Source organism: Aulostomus chinensis, chromosome 2, assembly GCF_037954235.1.
Source record: "Aulostomus chinensis isolate RoL2024-O1b breed Wild chromosome 2, RoL_Achi_v1.0, whole genome shotgun sequence".
Classification (NCBI taxonomy): Eukaryota; Metazoa; Chordata; class Actinopteri; order Syngnathiformes; family Aulostomidae; genus Aulostomus; species Aulostomus chinensis.
The window spans coordinates 21,660,824-21,686,251 of record NC_141321.1 but is presented as its reverse complement, the minus strand read 5'-3'; the positions used below and the strand labels follow the sequence as shown (position 1 = coordinate 21,686,251).

General features: G+C 41.5%; 1 protein-coding gene across 4 annotated transcripts in view; it reads right to left on the bottom strand.

Annotated features, from left to right (window-relative positions):
* furina (furin (paired basic amino acid cleaving enzyme) a) overlaps nt 1-25,428 on the bottom strand; it is an 80,118-nt gene that overhangs the window by 11,923 nt on the left and 42,767 nt on the right. For all 4 annotated transcript variants that reach the window (XM_086184667.1, XM_086184659.1, XM_086184676.1 and 1 more), the window contains exons 4-10: nt 23,829-23,924; nt 16,302-16,430; nt 15,971-16,047; nt 8,089-8,177; nt 3,160-3,332; nt 1,461-1,673; nt 145-245 (exon numbers count right to left, since the gene is read on the bottom strand). In XM_086184667.1, the coding sequence (XP_086040793.1) occupies nt 145-245; nt 1,461-1,673; nt 3,160-3,332; nt 8,089-8,177; nt 15,971-16,047; nt 16,302-16,430; nt 23,829-23,924 (878 nt within the window). The remainder of the gene's footprint in view (nt 1-144; nt 246-1,460; nt 1,674-3,159; nt 3,333-8,088; nt 8,178-15,970; nt 16,048-16,301; nt 16,431-23,828; nt 23,925-25,428) is intronic.

Below are 25,428 nucleotides of genomic sequence, written 5' to 3'. Positions count from 1 at the left end.
GTGCTTGAACTCATTTTTTCCCACTCAGAAAAATAATTTAATCAACTGACATAAAGAAAATTGCTGATTGTGAAAGTTAGAATAAAGCTGCAGGGCTCAGGAGAATCGCAAGGCTTTTTGAGAAAAATAATGATTAGGACTTACTTGGCCTCAAGGGCAAGAGCTATGATCCCAGCAGCCAGTGGAGCAGAGGCGGAGGTCCCTGTGTGGGAGTCTGTACATTTAGATTTAAGGTCTGTTGTGACCTAAAAGGAAGAAGAATCACATCAGGTTCAGACAGAGCACAGAGTTTTCTTTGTCCATTATCTTCTCATTATCCAGTAGACATGTATTTGCTGGAGGTGAAAATCCTTTCATGGTTAAAGAAGTGGGAACTTCAGCAAGACGTCCTCAGCGCAGCTCCAGCTGGAGAATCAAAGCAGGGAAGTTGTATAACTTACGCTCACTCTTCCTCTCAAACTACAAGTAAGCTGTCTTTTCAGACTGAACAGTTCTAGCAGATTTCATCAGGGAATCTATAAATCTTTATTTCTTTTTTTTAAGAACTTCCAAAAATGTACCAACTTTCAGCAACTTTTAACAGATTAATTCAAATAATAAACAGACTGGAAAAACAGATTTTAACATTTTAATTACACCTTTAGGAGCTTCATGTATACAATAACAAAAAATGACAGACATGAAGATATTTCTCTCCCATGTCCAGGGAGAGACAACCTTTTCTTTACTCCTGGGTTTATGAGTGACAGCACTATTAAATGAGTGCCGCACTGAAGCATTAAGGGACCAGGCAACATGTCGGGGAGATGTCATGAGCTGTCTGTCCTGTTAGCATGGTTGCTGGACATGAGTGTCGCGCTTTGTGTAACTCTAATTGTGGGGTCAGTTTGTGTGTCTGCGTAAGATAGGAGAGGGGGAGGGGGAGAGGGAGAGAGAGAACAATTTAAGGAGCAAAAGATTGTTGGATGGAGTCTCAATTATTTATTTATTTCTATTTATGATACAAAAAAGAAAAGAGGATGAAGAGACACATTAGAAATTAAACTGCAACCTTCATGCTAGTTAGTCAAATTTACAGATAATAAATCATTTCCACTCCATAATTTCAAGCAAAAATTACTTAGATTTCTTATTTCACATTCTCGGTTGTGAAAATTAAGCTGAATATATGTAAGTTTCAGACTTTCAGTACAAGATATTTTAAATTATGCCATGGAAATGGCTTTATTGTTATTTTTATTATAATTTTTTATAGGAAGACAGTTTGTAGATTGAATCCAGCAGAAGTATAATATGCAACATTTGTGAATTAAATTGTCCAAAGTAAGTGCAGCTGGCAGTCTCCTACTGAAAATCTGGAGGAAAATACTCAACGTATTTTACCATAATCAGGGAGTTTAACACGGAAACACGGAGAGGCAAAGACGGATGAAATGAGGGTTGATTCAAGTAAAACTCACTATCTGTTTCTCGTTGAGATTCCCCGAGCTGTAGGTGGTGGCGAGCGTGGATGAGCAGGCTTCGCTGTACCAGGGGACATTACCATTCTGGGTGGAGCTGCTGATGGACAGGGTGTAGATGCTGTTGGTGTAACCATCACAGTTACAGCTGTCCTTCTCCCTCCCACCATTCCCAGAAGCCCACACAAAGATGGAGCCCAAACCTCGACGGCCCTGAAGAACATACAGGACATTTAGACAAACACAAAAAGACAACCACAGACCCTTTCATTCACGCTGTTAACCAAACTAAAAGAAACCGACAAAGTTTCATTCAATCTTAATAAGAATCCTAATTCCAGCGGGAAGAAAGAGCCCATTAACATCAAGGAGGCCAGGGTGGTCAACCAGTAAATTAAAAGCAGCTAAGTATTGCATGAAAGCTATGTAAAACAAAAGGCTCTATATGACAGCAGCTCATTGTAATAAATCATCCAACCTCTCAGCCTTTGAAGTGCAATCATTTTTGTCTAAGCGCTGCATTATTGTATTGAGTGGCACAGTCTTGCTGCATTGATCAAACCCTGATACGCACCACCCACACTGCCATCTGACAGCACTGTTACTGTCACAATTATCATAGTAGTCAGTGTCAGCAGTGGCAACCTGCCTTGAATTCCACTGAAGCCTGATGGATGTGTTTGCTCGTGGTGCGCAGACGTGAGAGCCCGGGTCGCTCCCCCATGTTTATTAATCTGCTGAAGTGTTTGTTTTACATACCTGACGCAGTGTCAGCCAATCAAACAAGTGGTGCAATCAAGAACGCAACTGTTAGCACGACAGTGTGAAGCACTCTCAGCTGGCGGTTGTATTGAAATAACATGACTAAAATAAGTTCAAATGAAACAGTGCTATGCAGTTACTGTACATGCATTATTATTCAAGCATGTGTTACTCCCTCCTCCCAGTTTTTTAACATTTATTTCAAATGCTTTAGAGCAGAACGATGAAATATAAGGTTGCAGTTTAAAACAGACCCGTCAACTAATACTGAATTTAAAAAGTTAATGAATTAACTGAGGCTGCACGGTGGTGCAGTGGTCAGCACTGTGGCCTCACAGCAAGAAGGTTCCGGGTTCGAGTCCCGGCTCGGGCACGGGATCTTTCTGTGTGGAGTCTGCATGTTCTCCCTGTTCTTGTGTGGGTTCTCTCTGGTACTCCAGCTTCCTCCCACAGTCCAAAGACATCAAGAGGGGACGAGGCTGATTGATACTCTAAATTGACTGTAGGTATGAATGTGAGTGTGAATGGTTGTTCGTCTCTCTATGTTGGCCCTGCGATGGACTGGTGACCTGTCCAGGGTGAACCCCGCCTCTCGCCCGTTGACGCTGGGATAGGCTCCAGCCCCCCCGCGACCCTTAATGTGTAGGAATAAGCGGAAGATGACGATGGATGGATGGATGGATGAATTAACTGTTCATACTGAATAACTGTTCCATTCATGTTCTAAGATTTTCCTCTCTTGTGGCTTTCAGAGGACATTCCCTTCCACTCATAATTGTCAGGGTCATAAACTGCTTTGTTCTTCTTGAATTTGTGCTCTCATGCTTCAACAGTTCAATTACTGTGACTGCTGAAAGGAAGCCACACACAGGCAGTAAATAATTTCTCTCGCTCAAAAACTCACAACCCCCCCCCCCCCCCCCCCCAACACACACACCTCTGTAACTCCTCGCAGAAAGGCCTCTTTGGCTAGTTTGGCAGGTCCATCGACAGTTTTGCCATCATCCTCCGGGCCCCAGCTGGCACTGTAAATGTCGATGTGTTGGGGATTCAGACTGAGAGACTGGGCCTCCACCATGTCAGTCACCTCGCCATCAAGCATACGCACACCTGCATCCATGTTGCAAAACAAAAATGTACACACGCACAAAGAAAGACAGAAAGGATTACTACGAGCCAAACGTAATTAAAGTTCCAAGCAGCAATTCATAAGGGTCCAAGCACTTGAACAACATAAAATATGAATCTCAGAAGGGAGATGAGGAGGAGGAGGAGGAGGAGGAGACAGAAGAAGAGGAAGAGGAGGAGGAGAAGTAGAAATAATATGGAGTGATTGCTTGAGCGCTGACAGACATGCTGCGTTTCAAGAAAATGCACCATATGCATTAATTGCTTTATTGTTGGCAAGTAAGAGTTTATCCATTTAGGGATTTGAACCCTTGACCTTCACATCCCCAGTAAGTAATAACAGATTTTTGGGACTTAAGGCAAAGACTGTTTAGAAAAAAAAACAAAAAACAAAAACCATAAATCACAAAAATCAGTGTGTTTCAGGTGTGCTATTGAAAATGGTGCAGACAATGAAGGACCTGAATGTATAACAAGACAAATTACAGCCAGATGGTTAAAATCAATGATGAGCCACCGATCTAAACAGCACTGTTAAGTACAACAATGATATTATCATCATTGCCAGAAAATCAATAAACCCCTGAAAAAGAAAATGAACTGGATTGTAAAAAAAACTTTAGATAAAGCAAAGTATCTTCATCACCTCATACACATGAGCCAAAATGTGAAAGTGAGAGGAAAATCATTTGTGCTAAAGAAAGGGAGACAAGGGTGGGATGGTGGGTGTTTTAATGAAGTCAGGATTTGCTTTACTGCAAAAACAAGACTCCAGTGAAACATACGTGTAACGCTGCGGGTGAAGATGAGGATGAGCTCCTTTAGTAAGCTACTCCATGTTTTAATTCCTAGTGTTGTAGCTCTGTTGATTACTTAAGGGATGTATAGGGACAAAGCAGTACTATATGCTGATTTGCATATTTGCAATTTGTGTGTTTGTACAGCTGAAGCTTGCAGCACACGCCGTCGGAGTTTGTGATTTGTGCATCCAATGGCATGGGAACTAGATCAAATGTACTGCGAGTGAAACATCTCTTCAGGATGAACAGATGTCTGTGATACAACATTCAGACGAAAAGAAAACCTTAGTTCTCCCTCTAAGTGTGGGTGACATTGGTCAACTGTGCGAGAGTAAATTGATCAGAGTTGCTCCTCTTTTGGGAGAAGTGACCAGCTGATCCAGTGATCATTTAGCTGCAACGAGAAAGCAATCAGAGATAAAATCTTACACGTGAATTTACAGTGTTTTTCCTGCAACAGATGTCCTTCTTTGTCTCTGCAACAATCCTCAACAGAGAAGAGATGTGAGAAACCTTCAAACAATACCATATTCCTCATTCATGCATTGCAAGTCAGGTGATATCGTCCAATTCTACATCAGTAACCAAGCAGAAATCCTTGAAACGTACTGTATCAAACAGACCCTGAGCTACTAATCTTTCCATGGCAGCCCGTCGTTCTATAAGAGAGTCAAGTGATTGCTGAGCACACGAGTATCTCTGGGCCCGACCGGTCCAAATAATCCTCTTTTTCCCATATCTGTTTGTGTTCTCTGCAAATACGCATATTTACCACAATGTCGAGCCACTCCTTTACAAGCTACTGTATGAACCAGCAAATGAACTAAAGCAAACAACAGCATGAGAAAAATGTTGATGGGAGACAATGACGTGAATGAAATCCAGCAAGTTGGAGCGATGATAGAATAAATGATCACTGTCGACACAAAATGGGTTGAACTAATCTCAAGTTTGCTCCTGTTGGCAGTCACCTCAAGCTCATCGCTCAAAGAATAAAGCAGACTAAAAAAAGAAAAACGAAATTCAGGATATACATACTGGAGGGTTAGGGATCAGAACTCACAGCAGTTGAATCGGGCGATGAGTGAATTGATTAATATGTGTAAGCAACCGGAGATGTGGGGGCATGCACTTTTTCTGAATGTTTTCAAGTGGTGACCCCAACCCTTAACGCTTTGAAAAGCAGCTCTCAACAGACAAGTGCAGAACTTTAGTGTTTCAAGCCTTAATTCATTACACTTTTGATTGAACTGAGGGAGTTTTGGAGGTTCAACAGAAGGATTAGGTGTATCCCAGAGTAATTTACTGAATAATGAAAGATCTAAGCCAGTTGATCCGTGTTTGGTACAACAATGGAGATATTTCACAGGAGAGTCTCCTGACTGAATAATGACTTACAAAACTGCAGATTGCACGGAGACAAGTCGGCAGGCGGCTCCCACTACTCTTACTTTGCAACATATTCTATCCGGCCTCCAAAATAATAAAACAGCCCTGTTGCTTGAGACAACAAATTACTATTTATGTTCCTGCTTTTGTTTCTGATGTATTGGGCAACATTATTTGACAGCCGGCTTACAAGTGTTTAGAGCTCTATTATAGGACCTGGAATCTAAAGTCACTTGTATTTCTGTTCTGTGTTTACATTAATCAGTTTAATGCTCAGTGACTGTTTGGCATGTCAATGCATCTTGTGCCAGAATACAGTGTACACTTGAACTTAAATCCTGGCCATAAAAACGCTTGATTCTACATGGAAAGTTTATTTTCAGACATTTTTCATAGAGGCAGTCATATATCCATCAGTAACAGGAGTTGAATCTGGATAGTGGACCACAGAAAGCCTTTTTCCTCCATTCTCATGACTGAGCCAGCAAGTGTATGGGTGAACAAAGAACATGGCATAAAATTTGTTTTAAATCAACTTGTTCTAAATCTATTAGAAAATAGACTTAACAGCACAAGTGTGTTTCTGTCACAAATCTGAGCTGCCTCCTGCACCTACGTGACCACACACAGCTCACTTGTTATTTTATCGAGGGTGAATGGTATATGACCACAGGCCATCTGGAATGGTCATAAAGACCAGACCCATGGCATCATTCTGTCAGGGGTTCAAATTTGATACGGCTACTGGAAGTAGCAGGCGGCTATTGAGATAAGTAAGGTGGTAATGATATCAAGGAGCTGCCTGCCGTTAAATGGACTGCACACGAATGCTCCATCCAGGGTTAACTCACATTAAAGGGAAATTATAACACGCCCTCAGTGCATGAGGAAGAAACAGGTAATCACCAGGACACGGCGCAAGTCCTACGGATGATAACCAATTAACTTTGTCCCTGATTAACTTGTTCACATGGCTTCTATTTCAGATATCATATAGAGAAAAAGGATTAAATACAATATGACGCATAAAGTTATTTGCAATGCAAATCAATTTCAAAGAGCCATGGAGGCTACTGCTGAAGAATGAAAACAGACACTACAAAAAAACCCAACGTTTTCCCTTTGTGTAGGCAGAGGAAAAACATCTCTGCAGGGCACAAAGCAAAATCCTATTTAGAACAAACAAATTCATATTTCACAAAATTATGGCACTTATTTTTATCTTCCTATAAATGAGCTTCTTCTAATTTGTTTCCTGCATTCATTTGACACACACCACACTCTCACACCCTTTTCTGTAAATTCTATCATTAAAATATTGCTTTTGCTATCAACAGCACTCATTTATTAATTTCAGGACTCCAACTTGCCATCCTAAAAAAAAAAAAACGACAGGCCACTTTTGGATATCTTTCAGTCTCTGCTTCTGCATCCTTGTTTTCTAATTTACCTTGATACAGAGCCACACTTACTAAACAGCAGTGTGATAAAAGAATCGCACCTGACATGATGTTATCTGCCTGCATAAAAGTTTATTCAGAATATCAGAACCGACCCCCACCCCCACCCCCCCAAAAAAAGGCACTCATAAATTATGGATTTGGTCGTTTGCTTCCAAGATGAAAAGATTGATGAGGAAATCTGTTTGATGCTACTGAGAATCCAACACAAGTATGCTACTAAATAATAAGCAAGAAATTAACCTCAGCAACACCTGGGCCAGTTAAATGTCATCAACCAGAGGTGTGCATGCAGAGTGACATCACTGAGTATCGTATACATTTCAAAGGGATGGGACTAGTTCATGTTGTGGTTGCATTGCTTTGAGAAATCAGCAGGTATTGACATCCCAGTGGGGTGGTGAACAACAGCACAGAGCAAATGTGTTTACTAACAACTTGACTTCATCTGCTGACTTGAAAATGTTAAAGGTGGGTATTTCACCTTTAACAGAAATTGTAGAAAGCTTTTTCAAGCCCCCCACCCACCCACCTCACGACCTTTCTTTCATTTCTCTGGAGACGCCACAAACACAATCATATGTCTCTGGACATGTTACATTCTTAACATGAAGTATAGCTTTAGTCATTCAATTTGGAACAATTCTAGCCTTATAAAACTAACAGATGGATTCACATAACCTTTGAGGCCAAACTAAATGTGGTTTTGTAATGCAGATTGTTTTTAAATTGAAAAGTGTATATGTTACTGCTATGAGTGTACATCTAACATCAGAAATAAGTACTGCCACTTTATTTTGAATAGAGTAGTAAATGTGACATTAACACGGCTTTCGTACAGGCATAATATATAGTTTGACAATCATGTATCATTGAGCTTTCAGAACACCCCATGAAAAACCAATACACTTAAGAGCGCATTGGCAATCCATATCACAACTGCTGTCACTCAAAAAGACTGTGACATGACGTTCCTGAGAAACGGATGAAAATAACAAAGGCTATTCAAGCACTCAAAGAAGGAAAGCAGATAAAACCCAAGGTTGCCTCTGTTACATCAAATCAATCACTGCTTTTATGTGAACATACCTCCAATCTTGGCATTGTAAGCCACACCAACTCCACAGACGTCATTGTTGGCTACTGCTGCTACTTCTCCTGCACATCGAGTTCCATGTCTAGAGATGGGGGAAGAATGAGAAAGTGAGATGCCTGTAAAAACATATTCTTAAGTCAATCATTTAATGACACAGCATTTTATAGTATATATACACCCACAGGTACTCTACTTGTCTCACAGCGACTGCTTGTGAAAGAATGTGCTCCCTTCCAATACTGTGGTAAAACTGAGACAAAATAAACACAAGGAGACAGGTTCTTGGCTTTGATTCCTTTAAACAAATCTAAATTCCCATTTGTCCAAAAGAAAACAGCCAGTCAATGAGTTGAGACTACCGTACATTATTTATGGGCCATTAGCTTTAGTAACCTTGGAGTGGCTACAGGGCCTGAATTAAGTCAAGCAAAGGGAAATAAGATAACATACTACCATCACACATGAGAGGGGATTGTGAATTAGTGTTGTCATTTTCTCAATGGCTCTTTCATTAAGCCTGAGCCATACTAGTAATAGATCTAGCTTCAGGCGCCTCCATCACAGAGGGGGCTGATCTTCACATTCCAGTCAGGTGCATTCCCCTGGCCTGCCAGATGGATACGCACTCCTAATGCCCTTCAAACTGTGGCGCAATCCCCACTGGATTGCAGCCATTCCCAGACAGGAATGCTGGAGCCTGGGCAACACTGTGCCAGATCAGGAAAGAAACAGTGGATGTACAAACTATCTGCCCAACCAGACTTCCATTACATCCTTCTGGGTAACCAGCCAAACCAAAAGCATTATCAAAAACATCACAGCAGCAAACGTCTCCCACTGGTAAAACAGACTGGTTCTGTTGTGCGAATACAGACATTTAGTCTGCGGGTAGCCTGCCAAAACCCACATTATCAGTTACTAATCAGTATCAAATAGTCTTAATGTTAAAAATAATGTTATCTGAAGTGCATTTAAAAACAACACAGAGGTCAGAGCTCATCTTTGTCTTAGTAATTAGACTATTTGAATACTACAGCTTTCAGTAAAGACAGGTACCATGACAGAGGTCAGAGAATTGTATTTGATTTGCTCATCAGAGCTTTCTGTGAAAAGAGGGTTGGGAAGAGAAGTTCAATTCCCCAATTAACACAGGCACGAAAGCCTAATGAGAATGTCACAGGTCGTCGGGTAAACTGACAAGTACCAGGCTCAGATACAGCAATGAAGACTGGATAGTATCACAACACAGAAAGCACAAAAACATACAGACATAAAAAGACACAAATGTAATCTAGTTTATCTTGGTGTTCCTGGAAATAATTGTCTGTTGGAGTTTTATGTCTTACAGCATCCGTGCTTATGATGCAGCTGATAAGGAGCAACTAGGTACCTGTGATGGGATGTCAGGCACGCACAGGCCTGCACTGCAAGAACTCAACTGAACCTTTTCAGAATCTGCCTTTGACACATTAATTACAGTCACTTGCTCCGTAGATGGATTCATGGAATACAAATGTTGTTAAAGGAGTGAAACCCTTGGTGTCTGAATCTGATTACTACATGCATAATCAGGTTTTGGGGAGTGATTTTCCAGGGAGAGATAAAAAGGATACAAGAAGATCCCTTTATAGCTCTCACTCACTGCTCAGGTCAATAAGAATGTGAAGAGAAGTGCATCACTGGGTCGAACAAACACTTTTGTGAATGCTGCTTGTGACAGAATCTCAGCTATTCACTCAACAGAACTTTACCGATATACAACAAAAAGGCATTTTCTCCCTAAATTTTGAGACTGTACAGACGAATGCTGTGTGAGGACAAACAACAGCCCAGCAAATAGAATTTAAAGTCAAACATTATTTATGGTGCCCTTGCTAAGACTGTCTGAGCCACTGGTTTGAACAAGCTTGTTATCAGTCAAATGAAATTTAAAAACAAGAACATCCATAATTTGTAGATATAAGTTTGGTTTTTAATGTTAACAAAACAAATTTTTGTGAAACATACAAAGACACCCAAGTTTTCTTCAAGCAAACAGCAACCTCCATAGCTTTCTATCGTGATTAGATATGCACATACGTCCAAAATATGCAATTCTAATTTTAAGTGAGCATCACTTCAACATTAAAAAACGCCATAAAAACAGAGGTCACACAGACACTTGTAGGATTGGAATTGCATTTTCAATGTTGTGTAGCAGCTCAAAGAAGTGAAGAACGACTTCTTCCATATTTAATGTAATAACTAATGGTTGGATGGTTTAAACAAGTTTAAAAAGTGCTGTCACAAACCTGACAATTTAGTTGGCACTGTAATAAAAACTAAGTGCAATCTTGAACCTGCTCTGACCTTTAGAAAGCATTATTCATCATAGTAAGTTCACATTATCAGCACACATTACGCATAAAGCCACAATAAATTATACCGCATCATAAAACTAGTTACCGTTAATGTGGAACTAAAGAATAATGGTTACCAATTAAATCTCTAAATGCCACATTATCACATAACTGATTGGAAACCTCGACTCTGAGAGTTCATCAGTCAACAGGCTGATCAGTCTTGATGGTTGGCTCGAGGGAACCAACAGGGAGCCAACGTCCCCTGACAGTGAGAGCAAAGCATGACTAAATAAATGGTTAGTGGCCGACTGGCTCTCTTCATTCCTACTGATCTTATGTCTTTGTAAGAGTGACATTACATGAGACCTGATCGAAATTCAACCTCATGAAACAGGATTTAATGTGGAGAGACAAGCCTCAGCCACTGCAAGCACAGCACCGTTTAATCGGTTGTTAAAAAGGCACCCAAATTAATGAGAAGGGCAGCTCGAGAGCAGGATCCATGTATTATTTCCTGAGAAATTAATGAAAATGTCTAGATCTTGGTAGAGGATGGCCCCCACTCCACCCCTCCACCAATTTGGATGAAAATCACCCAAGTGATTCTTGCAAGGTCCTAGATTCTCAGATTCACCAGCGGTCTTTTCAGACTGTATAAAATGCACAATGACAGAGGGGGGGGGGGGGGGGGGGGGGGGGCACTTTTCATTCCCAGCCTTACTTCTCAAATCCTTATAAAAGAATCGTCTGTTACTTTTAAGAACTTGGTGACTTTTCAAACAAAACACCATTTGAATCTCATACACAGTGCAACTATTCAGGACTCGTGCATCATACATGATACTTTTAAGAGGAGATTAATTATGATGAACAAAGAGGAATTTCAGTTAAGTCTTGCTCTGATGATAGCAAGAACAACCCTAATGGCTGATGTTAAGCATAGAAACCAACTCTGTCACAGCAACTACTGTTGGCTTTGGGCTTAAGGCCAACAACATGATCAGTATTCATACCCACAGCTGGCAGAACCATTATCACTGAGCAAAACTTCAACTGCCTCTCTCTGGAGATTTGCTAAAGGGAAAGGCTATTGTCACACAGAGGTATATCAACTGTGTCTGTGGACATAGTGCAAAGACAGCAATTTTGCCAGCTGAGCATTAAGAAATAGAAGACGTCAGAAAAGCAAGCTGATACTGCAGGTTTTTCTTGTTCTTTGGGACCTACAGCAACATTCAGAGGTGCTAAACGTGATCGGTCACAGGTGACAAGCTCCTGCTGTCTGTGATACATACTAATTTGTGACTTTACAAGACGCATTCTAAAAAGGACTGTCAAGGTTGATAAAATATCATAGTTTTTCCAGAATTTTTTACACCTGCCTTGTTTGGTGCAGTTGAATCTAACTCAGGTACGTTTGGTCCCCTTAGTGCGGTTCATTTGGGGCGAGTGTGTAACAAGCAATCACACCAGGATGGACATGATAAAAGGACCAAGGTCTTCTCGAGGAGGCAGTCTCATCTAGATTACAAACAAGCTGGTACGGTCTAAAACCAATCTCAGCCTGGTGACTTTGAGCTACACGGCTCCTGTTACTGGGGTGCATGTTTGACAGTGGCGGACACACAAACTACAGCAACTCGTTTATGCAAGTGTTTGCACGAGTTACTAGAGCTCAGGACCCTGGTCGGGAATTTAATGTTGTGCTCCTACTCCAGACACACGCAACCAAAGAGCAGATACCAAGAAGAGATTTGAGCAGGGCCTGGACGACATGAAGGGAGACAGGTCTCTTCTGTCCTGATTGAAAATGAGGAGGAAACAAAAAATAAATATCATTTATGAGCTTTGCCACATTTGGAAATAGACAAATGTAGCTTGTACAAATTCACAGTGTATACCTTTGTTTTTCAGTATAAAATGAAAATATCATGTAAACTTACTTTTATACAGAAAAAAATCAACATTGGTAAGTTTAAGCTAACAGCAAAAAGAGTAGTAAAACATCAGGATTAAAGTTCCCTAAATGTGATGTGAAGCTCTCAAAGTATATTTATTTCTTTAGATCTATATGTGTTCTAAAATATGTTCCAACAACATTACACAGCACAGCATTTATCTTTTCATATCTTCCAAGTCCCCGTGTCCACACAAGGCTGCTAAACTACATCTTTTGTTCACTTGCTCTTTCTATCTTGTAGTATCTAAATTACTTTTCAAAATATATTGAGGCTCTTGAGGCCATGGTTTGTGGCAACAGCCATCCATTAGTGTCCATGTTGCTAAAACCTCAAAGGTCAACCCAAACAACTGTTTTGCTCTGCTCATTCTTTAAGTTTGCTAATGTTTCTGCCAGTTTACTAATGAGCTGACCCGCAGGACAAAAAGGTCCGTGGATATTTGAAGAGTATTATACAATTAGGAATATGAAAAAAAAGGCAAAGATAGGCTAAAAATTCATCTGCCTGCTGTTTCCATTGAACATTTGTAAAGTCTGCTTTGCCCTCATGTATTGTGTTATTCGAATGAATCATCATTAAGATCTTCTCTACATGGTGATACAGTCATTCTGTCACAGCTGAAATCATCTTAGCTTCCCAGGCAGTTAGAGGGAAATGAGTCAAGCATTTCTGGAAAAAGACCCTGTGCCAGTTTAGCCAAGCTTAATCAAGAGAATGCACATTTGGAAAGCATTCTGATAGGACTCAGAGGAAACCTTGGAAAAAGAAACATCTAGATTGCATGCTGTCTTAGATAAACATAAGGGTGAATGGTCACATTGCTGCGAAGCCATCCTCACTGCTGCCCGTATGCTGGGAAAGAAAGACAGCTTTATGGAGGTGAACAGAGTTGGGCTTTCTGCGGGGGAACAGACACTTTCAGTCTTACACAACCTTACGCAGTTTCATGCCTGCCTACAGGTTGTTTACACATGCATCTGCACCAACCCACTGCAAAGTAAAGGAACACAAACACACACAGAAACACTCCCTCTCAATTGGTCTCCCCATAAGGAAGACACAGAGAGCTGGGTGGCAAGAGATAAGGGCTGAGGTGAGCGAGGGTTGGAAGGAGGTGCTACTAAAATGAGGGAAACATCAATAGTAAGTGTCTTAGCTGGGCTCCGGGCCACTATGAGCCGCCAGAAAAGCTTAAGCGTGCTTTGGCAGAGATTGTGAATCTGTGGAGCTGCACCCAGGGGATGCTCTCCCACATTCCTCCACAAGAAATTCCACTATTTAGGATTTTGTCAACGATGGTGGTGAAAACAGTTTCAGGCACTGGTACAGAATTATAAAGAGATTCAATGAATAAGACAATAAGGAGATTTTGTTTGCACTCTTCCCATGTTGATCCAGCCTTTTACTGACAAATGTGTATATGCATGCCCAAAACTAGTACATTCTATTTTCAATGGGAAAACAAGCACACATCCTCAGTTTCCTATTTTTTGGAGAAGACCCAAAGCTACATGTATACTGCATTAGCACAGTTACAGTATGTGTAGGCCGTTTTATAGCCTGGAATTTCTCCCTCTAGCCTCCAGCTCTGGGCCCTCGCTGCAGTTGGCCATGTTTTATTTCCATCCATCCCTAACCATAATCTTTGCCCATCACCAGCAATCATGGTCAGCCTCATGATAAAAAAGGCTCTCGGGCCAAAGGCTCACAAACTGCCGATTACAGCAAATCAGAAATTAAAGTCAGAAGGGGAAGAGGCAATGTGACTGGACGAAGACGAGCGGAGTTCCTTCAGAGCCCAAAGATTTGGGTTGTTTGATTAATGCTGATGAACTTAATTCAATCAGTTCTCTGCAAGACATCGCTGTGGTTGTAAACAACTTCTAACACTATCTGCAGAGGCCAATATAATAAACCTGTTCACTTCACACACCAGCTTAACTCCAGGTGCAGATTAGATCTACTTGCCCAGACCACACATAGGAATGCCCTGGTGGCACATGTCTGGAGTAATACAGTAACACTAACATGGAATTGAGGAAAGGCTCCATAATAGGAGTAATATCATAAAACCTGAGCTGAATATTCTCTGCCATTCATCAGACGTGCTATGGCCTCTTCCTAAGTAGCAAAAATATGCAATTTTAGGTTAACCGGAGACTTCTATGCAGGAAAAAGTGGCCCAAAATCTGACTTTTTTTGCACGTGTTTTTATCCATAATAATCTGATCAGTGCAAATGACATGGAGACTGATTTTTTTTTTCCAATTCTCATTTGGGCCACTTCCACATAAGACCTCAGAATGAACAATCATAACTGAATATATGTAATTTTTCCATAAGACCAACTTTTGTCTCAGCGCTGCAGCAGGAGTCACTGATTATTTAATCACTCAGTGAATGTAGCAGTGAAGGTAGTCAGAGCAGGATCAGGGAGATTCTATCAGGTATCTGAGGTGACTTAGTAAGAGACGAACGTGGCTGCAGTGTGAGCCAAATGTTAAAAGCCTCAAAGCCAAATTAAAAGAAGCTAAATACTCAAACCAACAAAGTGGTTGAGGTTGTATCATCTGTGTGTGAGGTGACGTTCTCGTTCTGTTGAGCATGTGGGCCGGTCAGTTCAGGGCTGTGATCAGTTCACACTGCAATCTGATACAGGCAAGATTTATCTCAAAAAAATAATGTGAATGAGGTGCGGGCAAGATAAATGTCACAATATATACCGGCAACAGACACTTCAACAAGATCAATAAGAAAAGTGTTGACAGGAATGATGGTTTACTCAACAGATTCAAACACAAAATGTCACAAAAGTGCATAACAAATATCTAAAGTTTGATTGTATGAATAAACCCCGAAGTGTGAAGAACGTGATCGTGTCCCTTGACCATGAAACATCTCATGAGACACGAGCAAATAGCTAACTTATCATTGTAATGGTGTGTTGTTTGGCTGTGAGTGAGAAAAAGAATGCAGATGGTGATGACTGTTGATCGTGAGACAACAGTTAAGGTTGTTTTAGGTCTGACTGATAAGAAAGTTGTTAAACTGAACATCTTTCCTCAGGATCTTTAATAAAATAGGTTGCTAAAACTGATATGCACATCAACTAAAATGAAACATTTTGTCCTGATAGATTTTTCAGCTATAATGCTCATACCTAGTGTTAACACAAAAAAGTCAGATTTCAGCAATAAATCAGAAAATATAGCATTAATTGCCCAGGGGGTGTGAAGGCAAGGGTGAATGGTTGTGTGTCTCACTGTGACTGATCAAGGGTGTACCGCCTCCACACCCAATATCAGCTAGGATTGGCTCCAGCACCCAGCAATGGTATGGATGTAAAGAATGCAACGTATAGATATTCTCCCATTAACAGTGAGAAAGACCAACTGATGAGAAACCACAGGGCTATTCACATGACAACTACCTGCTATCACACAGAAAAGAAGACAAATTAATGACCAAATGCAATTTCATCCAAACTTGTATCCCACAGTTGGCGTGGGTAGTTCTCTAGTAGGCAAGGAGACGGATTACAACAATGACTTTGTGTCTATGTACATGTCTACCTGTTATCATTAAGCTGCGTGTATCTGGGCTGAGGATCTGTGTCTCCATCATTCACATCGTAGCTGGCATTTGGATCCTAAGAAAAGAGAGATGACCTCATTAGAGTCTGATGTGGAAAGCTTTATGGGATGAAGGGAAAGTGACATTAGCTTGGTGAATTAATTTACAAAACTTGAAAAAGCTAAAAAAAAAAAAAAATCTAAACACAAACATTCCAATATCATTCAGTCTCGGCATAGAGGACACAACATCTTTTCTCTAACACTCTGTTCAATGTTCGTAAATACCAATCTGACCTGCTGTTGAGGCAGTTGACACTTTCATACTCACATAGTTCTGACTTAGGTCAGGATGGTTCTTCTCGATTCCATCATCCAGGATGGACACGACTACCCCTTTACCTGTGTAGCCCAACTGCCAGGCAGCTTTGGCATTCAAGTCACGGTGGTTGGCGTTGTACTGAGAAAGGAGAGAGCAAATCACTCAGATGAAATCTAATTATCTGGGAGACACCTGGATACTGCCAGGCATGTGCTTTTAACTAAATCTGGAATGGCTTACTCTTCAAACAGGTGAGCACTTAAGACACTTGGATGGAAGTTTTGATAGAAGCATCCAGGAAAAATTACTGCTCATTACATGTTTCTTCCTTAGCAAAAAAGCTAAAGATTCCTGATGTGAAGGTAGCAATAATAAAGGCTAGGAAAGACTTTTATTCTGTATTGAAAACATCAGTGGCATACTTGCATTTATTATTAATACTAAGCAAAGCACTGGCAAAGTGGATGATGGCACACTGTAATAATTTTTTTTTAAATGTCTTTTGATTTGCTTATGACATTTAACTTGACCTTTGGTCAAAAGCTATGTCTGGCTTTCATCTGGTTCAAAGTGCTTCTTTTGAAGTGTATGAATCGTTAAAAAGATAGCATGATGTGCCATCCACGGCGTTCTCCATTTAGATTTCAGCTCCTTGCTGAGTGGAGTCTATCAGGCAGGATGAGGTTTGTTTTTCAACCTTGTAACATCATTGGCACTTAAACCATAGAAGGCAATCAATTAACACTGAAGGTTGCGATCTGCAATGCTGATTCAGACTGAGAAAGGCCTTTTGTGGCTGACATGCTGACTGAATTATAATTCTGAGAGAAACATGCACTCTGCTTCATTTTGATCACCCATCAGTCCTTTTCCTTCATCTCAGGAAAAATATGTCTCATCATTTCGATACATGTCGCAAGAACATCAAATATTAATTATAACAACAGATGCTGACCATTAGCATCTGTCCATCAAGGACACCCTGCCAACACACCCACCCGCAATCTTTTCTAGCCAGCCAAGTTCAATTTTAATGAGGTACAGGACATATTTATTGTCAGGGGAGAGGTTGGATAAGAAGAATGACAGCAGCGCATTCCTGCAACCTGAAAACCTTTGCCATGTCTTTGAAGTTCACAGCATAAAGCATCTCAATAATTTCCTATTTCAAGGGAACGTTATTTATCACGATAAATGTAACCCTGTTTTTAATGGGAATCATTCAAGTACCATAAAACATCTCCACATTCACCGGATGGATTATCAATGTTAGCAGAGGAGTTATATTATGACCTAATTCCTGTCAGCCTAAGATTAATTCTGCCCGGCACACTACAATTAGTTGGTATCTTGGTAACAAGTACCCTTGGTCTTTAGGGCTCTCCCAAGTTGACATGCAAATGTTTGTATTCTGATCAAAGCACAGCTGATCCCAGTAGTGACTAGTGAATAGGTTGTGAGGATAGCGAAGGTGTTGCTCCAGATTTCATTAAACTTGGTGTTAAATGAGCTTCACGGCTTCATGTGGCGCCTACGGATTTGAGAAATATAAATTGCTTTATTTGAATGTCTTCTTTTCAAATGATTTCCACACCACTGTAAATGTTACCATCCATCACACTCATTAACAGCAATCGTAGTCATTTATCAGAAAATTAAGTCATCATATCAACAGCTTTTACACTGCATTTTTAGCCAAATTCAGGTGCAACTACTGATAATTGAACAGAGTAGGGCTTTATGCTGTGCATAATGATGTCACATTGGCATTGAGCTCAAATCTATTGGATAATAAAATACCCCTTTCATACTCTTGACATTTGGCTGAAAAGTTGTCATAATTAGCATGTTTGCACTAGTGTTTTGGCCAAAAACCTGTTTAGTGCAGTTCTGTGAATATTTGTGATAAATGTAAAGAAACCCCCTCAAGGGACTACTGGGATTTCATGCTCAAAAGATTTGGATGACTGGATGGACAGACAACCCAAAGAGATTAAGCACGGCGAGTCATTCGTCCCAATAGAATTCACAATTCCTGCCTTGACAGGTAACTGAACAAATGTTGCGCCTATGAAACGGGAAGACTTCAACAGGTGCTGCAAAATTAACATTTAAAATTCATTCCTTGTCAGCCACAGCTTGTCAGAAAAAAATGGATAGATGATGCTTATTAAAACACTACATCTAGATTTATTAAATGGGGAGGGAAAAAACCAAAACATTTTAATCACTGCCTTCATGTGCGATCTTGATTTTCAGTTTTTAATTGAAACTTGGTCGGACAAAGATAATAGTGCAGCTGCGGTGATCGAGTAAACTCCTCCTAATTTCAGTTTCAAGAGTGAAACTAGAGTGCATAAGTGGTAGAGATATCAAGTTGTTTAAGGATTCCATCCATAGCAAGAAATTTTGCTTCTCTTAAAAAAGCAGAGACTCGAGAGGATCTATAATCTATATGTCATCAATATTTTGTGATGACATCGCAGAGCTCCTGTTGGTAATCTGTATTGACTTTAACTGTGTAGCTGTAGTTAGTGATTGTAACATCCACACAGAGGAACCAGAGAACTGTGTTGTGTTTTTGATAATGACAGACTGACTCAGCATGTGAACAAGTGCACACAATAAGAAGGAGACTCTGGATTCAATTATCTCACAGGGTCTGAAGATTTCTAAGGGGTTGCGGTTACTGACGTTGCCCTCTCTGATCATTCCTGTGTTTTCTCTGACACTGCCATCTCCAAGCAGGCAAATCTTCAAACAGTGGTAACAACAGGAAGCTATGTCGCTGGAATCACCAATGAAATGTCTATTCGGGAATTTTTTTTTACGACGCCTGCCCTCCCTTGGGCCTCGGCCAATAAGCCTTAACAAATATTACTGATGCCAGTGCACCCATTGAGGCGCAGTGCCGATGAGGAAGATCTCCATGGAGGGATATCATGCAGGTCAGAATAGTTTAAGAGCATCTCAAAAGATCAATGCAGCTGGTGGAAAAAAAAAACAAAAACAAAAAAAAAAACTGTCCCAGAGCAAATTAAGACATTTCTAAAGAAAAACATTGCATGTAAAAGTCAACATTAGAAATGCCAAGCAGTCCATTTATGACATCAGGCCTTTGATTAAAATCTTATGCTGCACCATATCTCCTGTTTCACTCGACAAATTCCATCCCGCTACTTGAATATATATTTTAATGGTGTGTCTTGACACATTGTATGTTTTATGAAAGCACTTTGAATTGCCTTCTTGTCAAATTATGCTGTACTTTGTTGTGTGTGCATTACAGCAGAAAAAATGTTTTGAAGTTGGTGCTACGTGACCACAGATAAGGGGCTGTTGTATTGGTTGTATGGTTAGGTTCAGTGGTCTCAAAACCCAAACATCATACTAAAAGAAAAAAGTATAAACATTTTGTTCTCAAACAACAATTCAACTCTACCTGTTTATTGTATAATATTTGATCTTTTCCCCTCTCTCCTTCAAAATGTCCCTTTTTGTTTAGTTCATAAAAAAAAAAAGATTTTGTTCCTAAGTTGTCAGGCTCCTCGTCACCCTCCCTTTTCATGGTTTCAGAAAGGCCCTGAGAACATCTACCACACGAATGTCAGATAACAAGCTAACCATTTTGAAAGTGCCCTCTGTAGCTGTAGTTCATTGCATTCACTTGCATGTTCACTGCATTCACAGATGGCAGTTCGTAATAAAACAAACCTTCAGTAGATTCAAATCCTTTGAACTGTTGTGAATGTTGAACAGAAGTTGTTACACTGATACAACCAGGCAACCTTTCATCTACACGTTTGCCCCGACATGCTGCTTACAACTCAAACACACCAGAGAACAGTCTGCCTGTATTAAAGAGAGGAATTTTGTACAACTGATTGTTCAAGTATCTTTTGCATCATCGTGAATTTTCTCCTGCTTAAAGCATCCTCACTGTGATTCAAGGAAGAGAGAGAGAGAACAGCAAATGTCAGTTGTTACTGATGCTTTTAACGGGCCGATGGATCAGTGACATTCTTTAAGTCAAATGTTAAAATTATCAACCGAAAACAAAAGTGCTTCAAGATGAATGTCTTCTTCCTCTTTATTGCTATGCCACATGTGGACTTAAGTAAATCAGAATAACAATAAGAATAAGAATACTTTATTAATCCCACACAGGCAGCATTTAAAGAGGGAAGAAGAAAGGATAACATAAATTAAAAGAAAGAAAATATTTATGAAATAAGAAAAAACTATAAATAAATAAATATTAACATTTATATTGGACAATTTACAAAAAATATTTACATGAAATTGAAAAATAGGAATATGTTATTGCACCTGTAATTGCACATTGCTGGAAAAAAAGTGACGTGAAATGTTCTTGGTGTACAGTTGTACAGCCTCATGGCTGCAGGCAGGAATGACCTGCGGTAGCACTCCTTCTTGCACTGGGGGTGCAGCAGTCTGGAACTGAAGGAGCTGCAAAGGGTCTCCACAGTGTGGTGCAGGGGTTGGGAGGTGTTGATCATGATGGATGTCATCTTGGCCAACATCCTTCTGTCCGCCACCTCCTGGATGGAGTCCAGTGAACAGCCCAGGACAGAGCTGGCTCTCCTCACAATTTGTCCAGTCTCTTCCCGTCCCTGTCCGTGACTCCACTACCCCAGCACATGATGGTGTAGCACACTGTAGCAGCCACCACAGTATCATTAAAAGTCCGGAGTAGGGCCCTGCTAACCCCGAAGGGCCTCAGTCTCCTCAGCAGATGGAGGTGACTCTGGCCCTTCTTGTAGAGGGCATTAGTGTTATCAGTCCAGTTCAGTTTATTGTTCATGTGAACACCCAGGTACTTGAATGAGTCCACCATCTCAATGTCCGAGCCCTGGATGTTCACAGTTGTGTGTGGGGGAGGTTTCCTATGGAAATCAATCACAAGCTCCTTGGTCTTTTTGGTGTTCAGCAGCAGGTGGTTATGCTCACACCACTCCATGAAGTCCGTGATGACCCCTCTGTACTCCTGCTTGCTCCGCTCTAATACGCAGGCAACGACAGCTGAGTCATCGGAAAACTTCTGCAGGTGACAGAGGTCGGAGTTGTCGTTGAAGTCCACAGTGTAGAGGGTAAACAGGAATGGAGAGAGCACTGTCCCCTGGGGGGCCCCCACGCTACAAGTTACTACATCTGACACACAGCCGTTCATCCTCACGTACTGTGGTCTGTCAGATGCTGTCCAAGCAGCCAGATGCTGGTCCACTCTTCCATCTTCCCCCACAGCAGTGATGACTGGACAGTGTTAAAGCATTGGAGAAGTCATAATACATGACCCTCACAGTGCTCCTGGGGGACTCCAGGTGAGATAGGGCCCGATGCAGCAGGTACATGATGGCATCGTCCACCCTGATGCCAGTATGATAGGCGAATTGCAGCGGGTCCAGTGCAGAGCTCACCACTGTGTGGAGGTGGCCGAGGACGATCCTCTACATGGTCTTCATCAGGTGAGAAGTCAGGGTGACAGGAGTGTAGTGGCTTGGTTCACTAGGATGGGCTATCTTAGGAACCAGCTCTACACAGGAGGTCCTCCACAGGACCGGCACTGTGTCCAGGCTGAGGCTCAGGTTGAACATGTACTGGACCATCTCACTGAGTTGGTCTGCACACTCCCTGAGCAACGTGGAGCGGACAGCATTGGGATTGTGGCTTTCCTAACCTTTGTCCTCCTGAGCTCCCTCCTCACTTGGTCCTTGGTGACAGAGAGCTGGGAGATGGGTGACTGGGGGGGATGAGTTCAGGGATGGTTTTTGGTGACATTCAGAGGAGATAAGGGGATGGTTGGAGCTCTGTGCGGGAAGCTGGTGTTAAAAAGCTGCAGCTGGGAGGAGACGAAGTGTAAAGAAGCAGGGCTGTTGGTAGGAGCTAGCAGGGGAACAAACTCAAACCTGTTGAAGAACTGGTTTACCTGGTTTGCCCAGTCCTGATCCCCTGCATTGTCCTGTCGTTCCCCACTTTTTTTTGTGGCCTGTGAGTCAGGCCTCTCCACACCTCCCTGGCATTTTTCTTTTCCAAGTGCTGCTCCAGTATTTCTTTGCAGGCCCTTTTACACCTCCTGAAGGTTTACTTGAGCTCCCACTGTACTTCCCGTTGCTCCTCCTTGTCCCCTGAAATGAAAGCCCTCTTCTTCTTGTTTAGCAGGGCCTTCGGATCAGGGGTCAACCAGGGTTTATAGTTTGGAAAAAACATAACTTTTTGGATGGCACTGTGTTTTCCACGCAGAAGTTTATATAGTCTGTGATGCAGTGGGTCAGACTGTTGACGTCCTTCCCATGTGGGCAACACACTCCCACGGGGATGTATTACGGCCGAACACTGACTGCTAGCAGCTCAATGTCTCTACCGCAGAGCTGTTCTTTAACAGTGATGCGCCCGGGGTTACACCACGTCATTAAAAAACACACACAAACTTCTGCTTTTCTTATGCCACTTTCCGCCACTTTCTGGTCCGCGCCTATGAATCCATCCAGGGTGACAACAGAGTCCGGTACGTCCTGGTTCAGCCATGTCTCTGTGAAGCATATGAGGCTACTCCCCCTGCACTTCCACTGCATCCTTGTCAGTGCTGACATTTTGTCCATCTTGTTGGAGATAGAGTGGATGTTCCCCATGATGACTAGGCTGATTGATACTCTAAATTGACCGTAGGTGTGACTGTGAGTGTGAATGGTTGTCTGTCTATATATGTTAGCCCTGCGATGGACTGGTGACCTGACCAGGGTGAACCCCGCCTCTTGCCCGAAAGCTGCTGGGATAGGCTCCCGCCCCCCCCCCCCCACCCCTAAAAGGATAAGCAGAGGAAGATTGATGGATGGATGGTTCCTTGGTATGCATGGTTTACACCTCCATTTTCTCTCCTAGCGCTTGACTTCGCCGCTGCAGCCTCTCCAGTTCCTTCTAATTTCCGCTGGAACCTTTGACATTTCAGCATGAATTGGCCCAGAGGGTCAGAGGGCTAACAGCTGCTCCCAGGAGTAAACAATTGAGCCACGGCTGAAGGGGTCACCTAGGACAGACTCAAAAAGTCCAAAAACTAAACAAAAAGTAGCCCAAAAGTTACAAAACTGAAACCCTGAGGTGCAAAATTCCATTGGAGTTTCATAAAGAGGGATAGAAAACAAGACAAAGACAAATAAATACTAAAAAGCGCTAATTGAGAGAAGAAACATGAGAGCTGCTGCAACTCGCTGCCACTCATGCCGCGCCGTATCATTCTTCTCATCATTCAATCATGAAATTCATCATGCATTCTTTAGGAGAAGTTACTAATACATGTGCTTGCTCTGCAAACACAAAAGACATCACTTCCGTCAGCGCCCACATACTGAAATCATAAGGGCTCATCTTTTGACCCAGGAGAAACATCAGTCCCTTACGTCATTACCTGTGTTGATTTTGGAAAGATGAAAACCAGTGTGTACTGTGTTGAATAATGCTCCCCACACACATGCGCTTTGATTTGATGATGTTTCTGTTCAGTATACTGCTCATACTCACCAGGTACCACTGGTCTCTGAATTTCGGATCTGTCGGGTCTTCAAAGACATCCCTTTTTTTCCTGCGTTTCACCACCTGTTGCTCTGCCCAAGTCACCTAAACATGAAGTGAACAAACAGAAATACACAAGTGGATGTTAGCAAACCAAACAGTACAGTGATAGTAAACAAGGGGAGACTCTCTAGCTCCAAAAGGAATATTGTTTTGTTTTGTTTTTAAAGAGAAGAACAAGAAACAATTATGTGCTGGCCGTGAGGGTCAGCATGTCAAATGAATTAATAGGGATCCCAACTCTCAGCAGGATGACAGCAAACAGAGTAAGATTAGAGGCACAGGGGTATCGTGGACTCCTCGCTAATGAGACTTGTTGATGAATTCCACAGCAGCCAGAGACTAATTAAAATTTCTGGATTGGTATGAAGTTGGATGCACCAGGATCTCCTATGCGTACGGGTACAGCTGACCATGGAAGCACGGCAGACGTACAAACTCAGAAAAAGCCTCCGCAACAGTAATCCAGTCTCCAGAAGGCAGTGAGCTATTATAATAGGTGAGCACCAGGAGAAAGTGTTGACAGAGGCAGAACAGATACAGAGAAAATAAGCCTGCATCTTACTTCCCTGCAGAACTGTGCTGGCTGTACAGCAAAATGGCTGAGAGAAAAAAAAAAAAAAAAAGTCAGAAAAGAAAGAAAGCCAAAACTGCCTGTCGCAAGGACAGAGCACCTGATTTGAAGGACAACTAAATCACAACGCACCTCTCTCTCCTCCTCCTCCTCTGCAGATCACTTGACAGAAAGACGTGCGGAGAGGAGAGAAGTAATGAAGGTCATCTGAGCTGTAACAGTGAAGCACTGCCAATTCTGACAAACCATAATATAACGCTTTAATTGAATGATTTCACTCTACGGAGCTAAGAGGTTTGGTGGTGGTGCTTCCTTTGCTCTTGAGCAGGCAGATAAGTCTACAGGGAGGAGACATTTCCTCTTGGATTCATCTGATTCTGAGAGAGTTCAGCTGTGACCACTTGCACTGGGTGACAGCTGTTTGACAATGAACATGGAAATGTAGGTTTTGATTCTGTGCAATTAAGGGCTTCTGTACACTGAGCGGGTGTCAAAAAAAACACCATTGCCAAGATGGCCTGATGCATCAATTTGTCTTCTATTAAGGTTACAAAGACTTCAACTGGTGACTGATGTGTAAGTTTGTTCTGTGCTTGAGTGAAAGGAAATAACTAGCCATCTGCACTGGTTCTCTAAAAATAACCCAAGGAGAGATGAACACGGAGACAAAACCTAGACAACCGTATCAAATATGCTGCGAATGTGACATATACAGTGTAGATAGTTTTAATTAGATTTTCCCAGCAAAAAAAAAAAAAAAAAAAAGCAAACTAGCACAGGTTGTGCTGGTAGAATGAATAAATAAACGCCTGTACGTTCTCTTAAAGATTTCTTCTCTCTTGAAATAATGAAAAAATAAAATAAGAAAATTTTGAAATGTGTCTTGAAGAGTGTAGTTGTATGCAGTGAATTAAATATTTGCAGAATGCTCAAACTTACAAATACTTTTAAACAATGTAATAATGAAATGCAGTT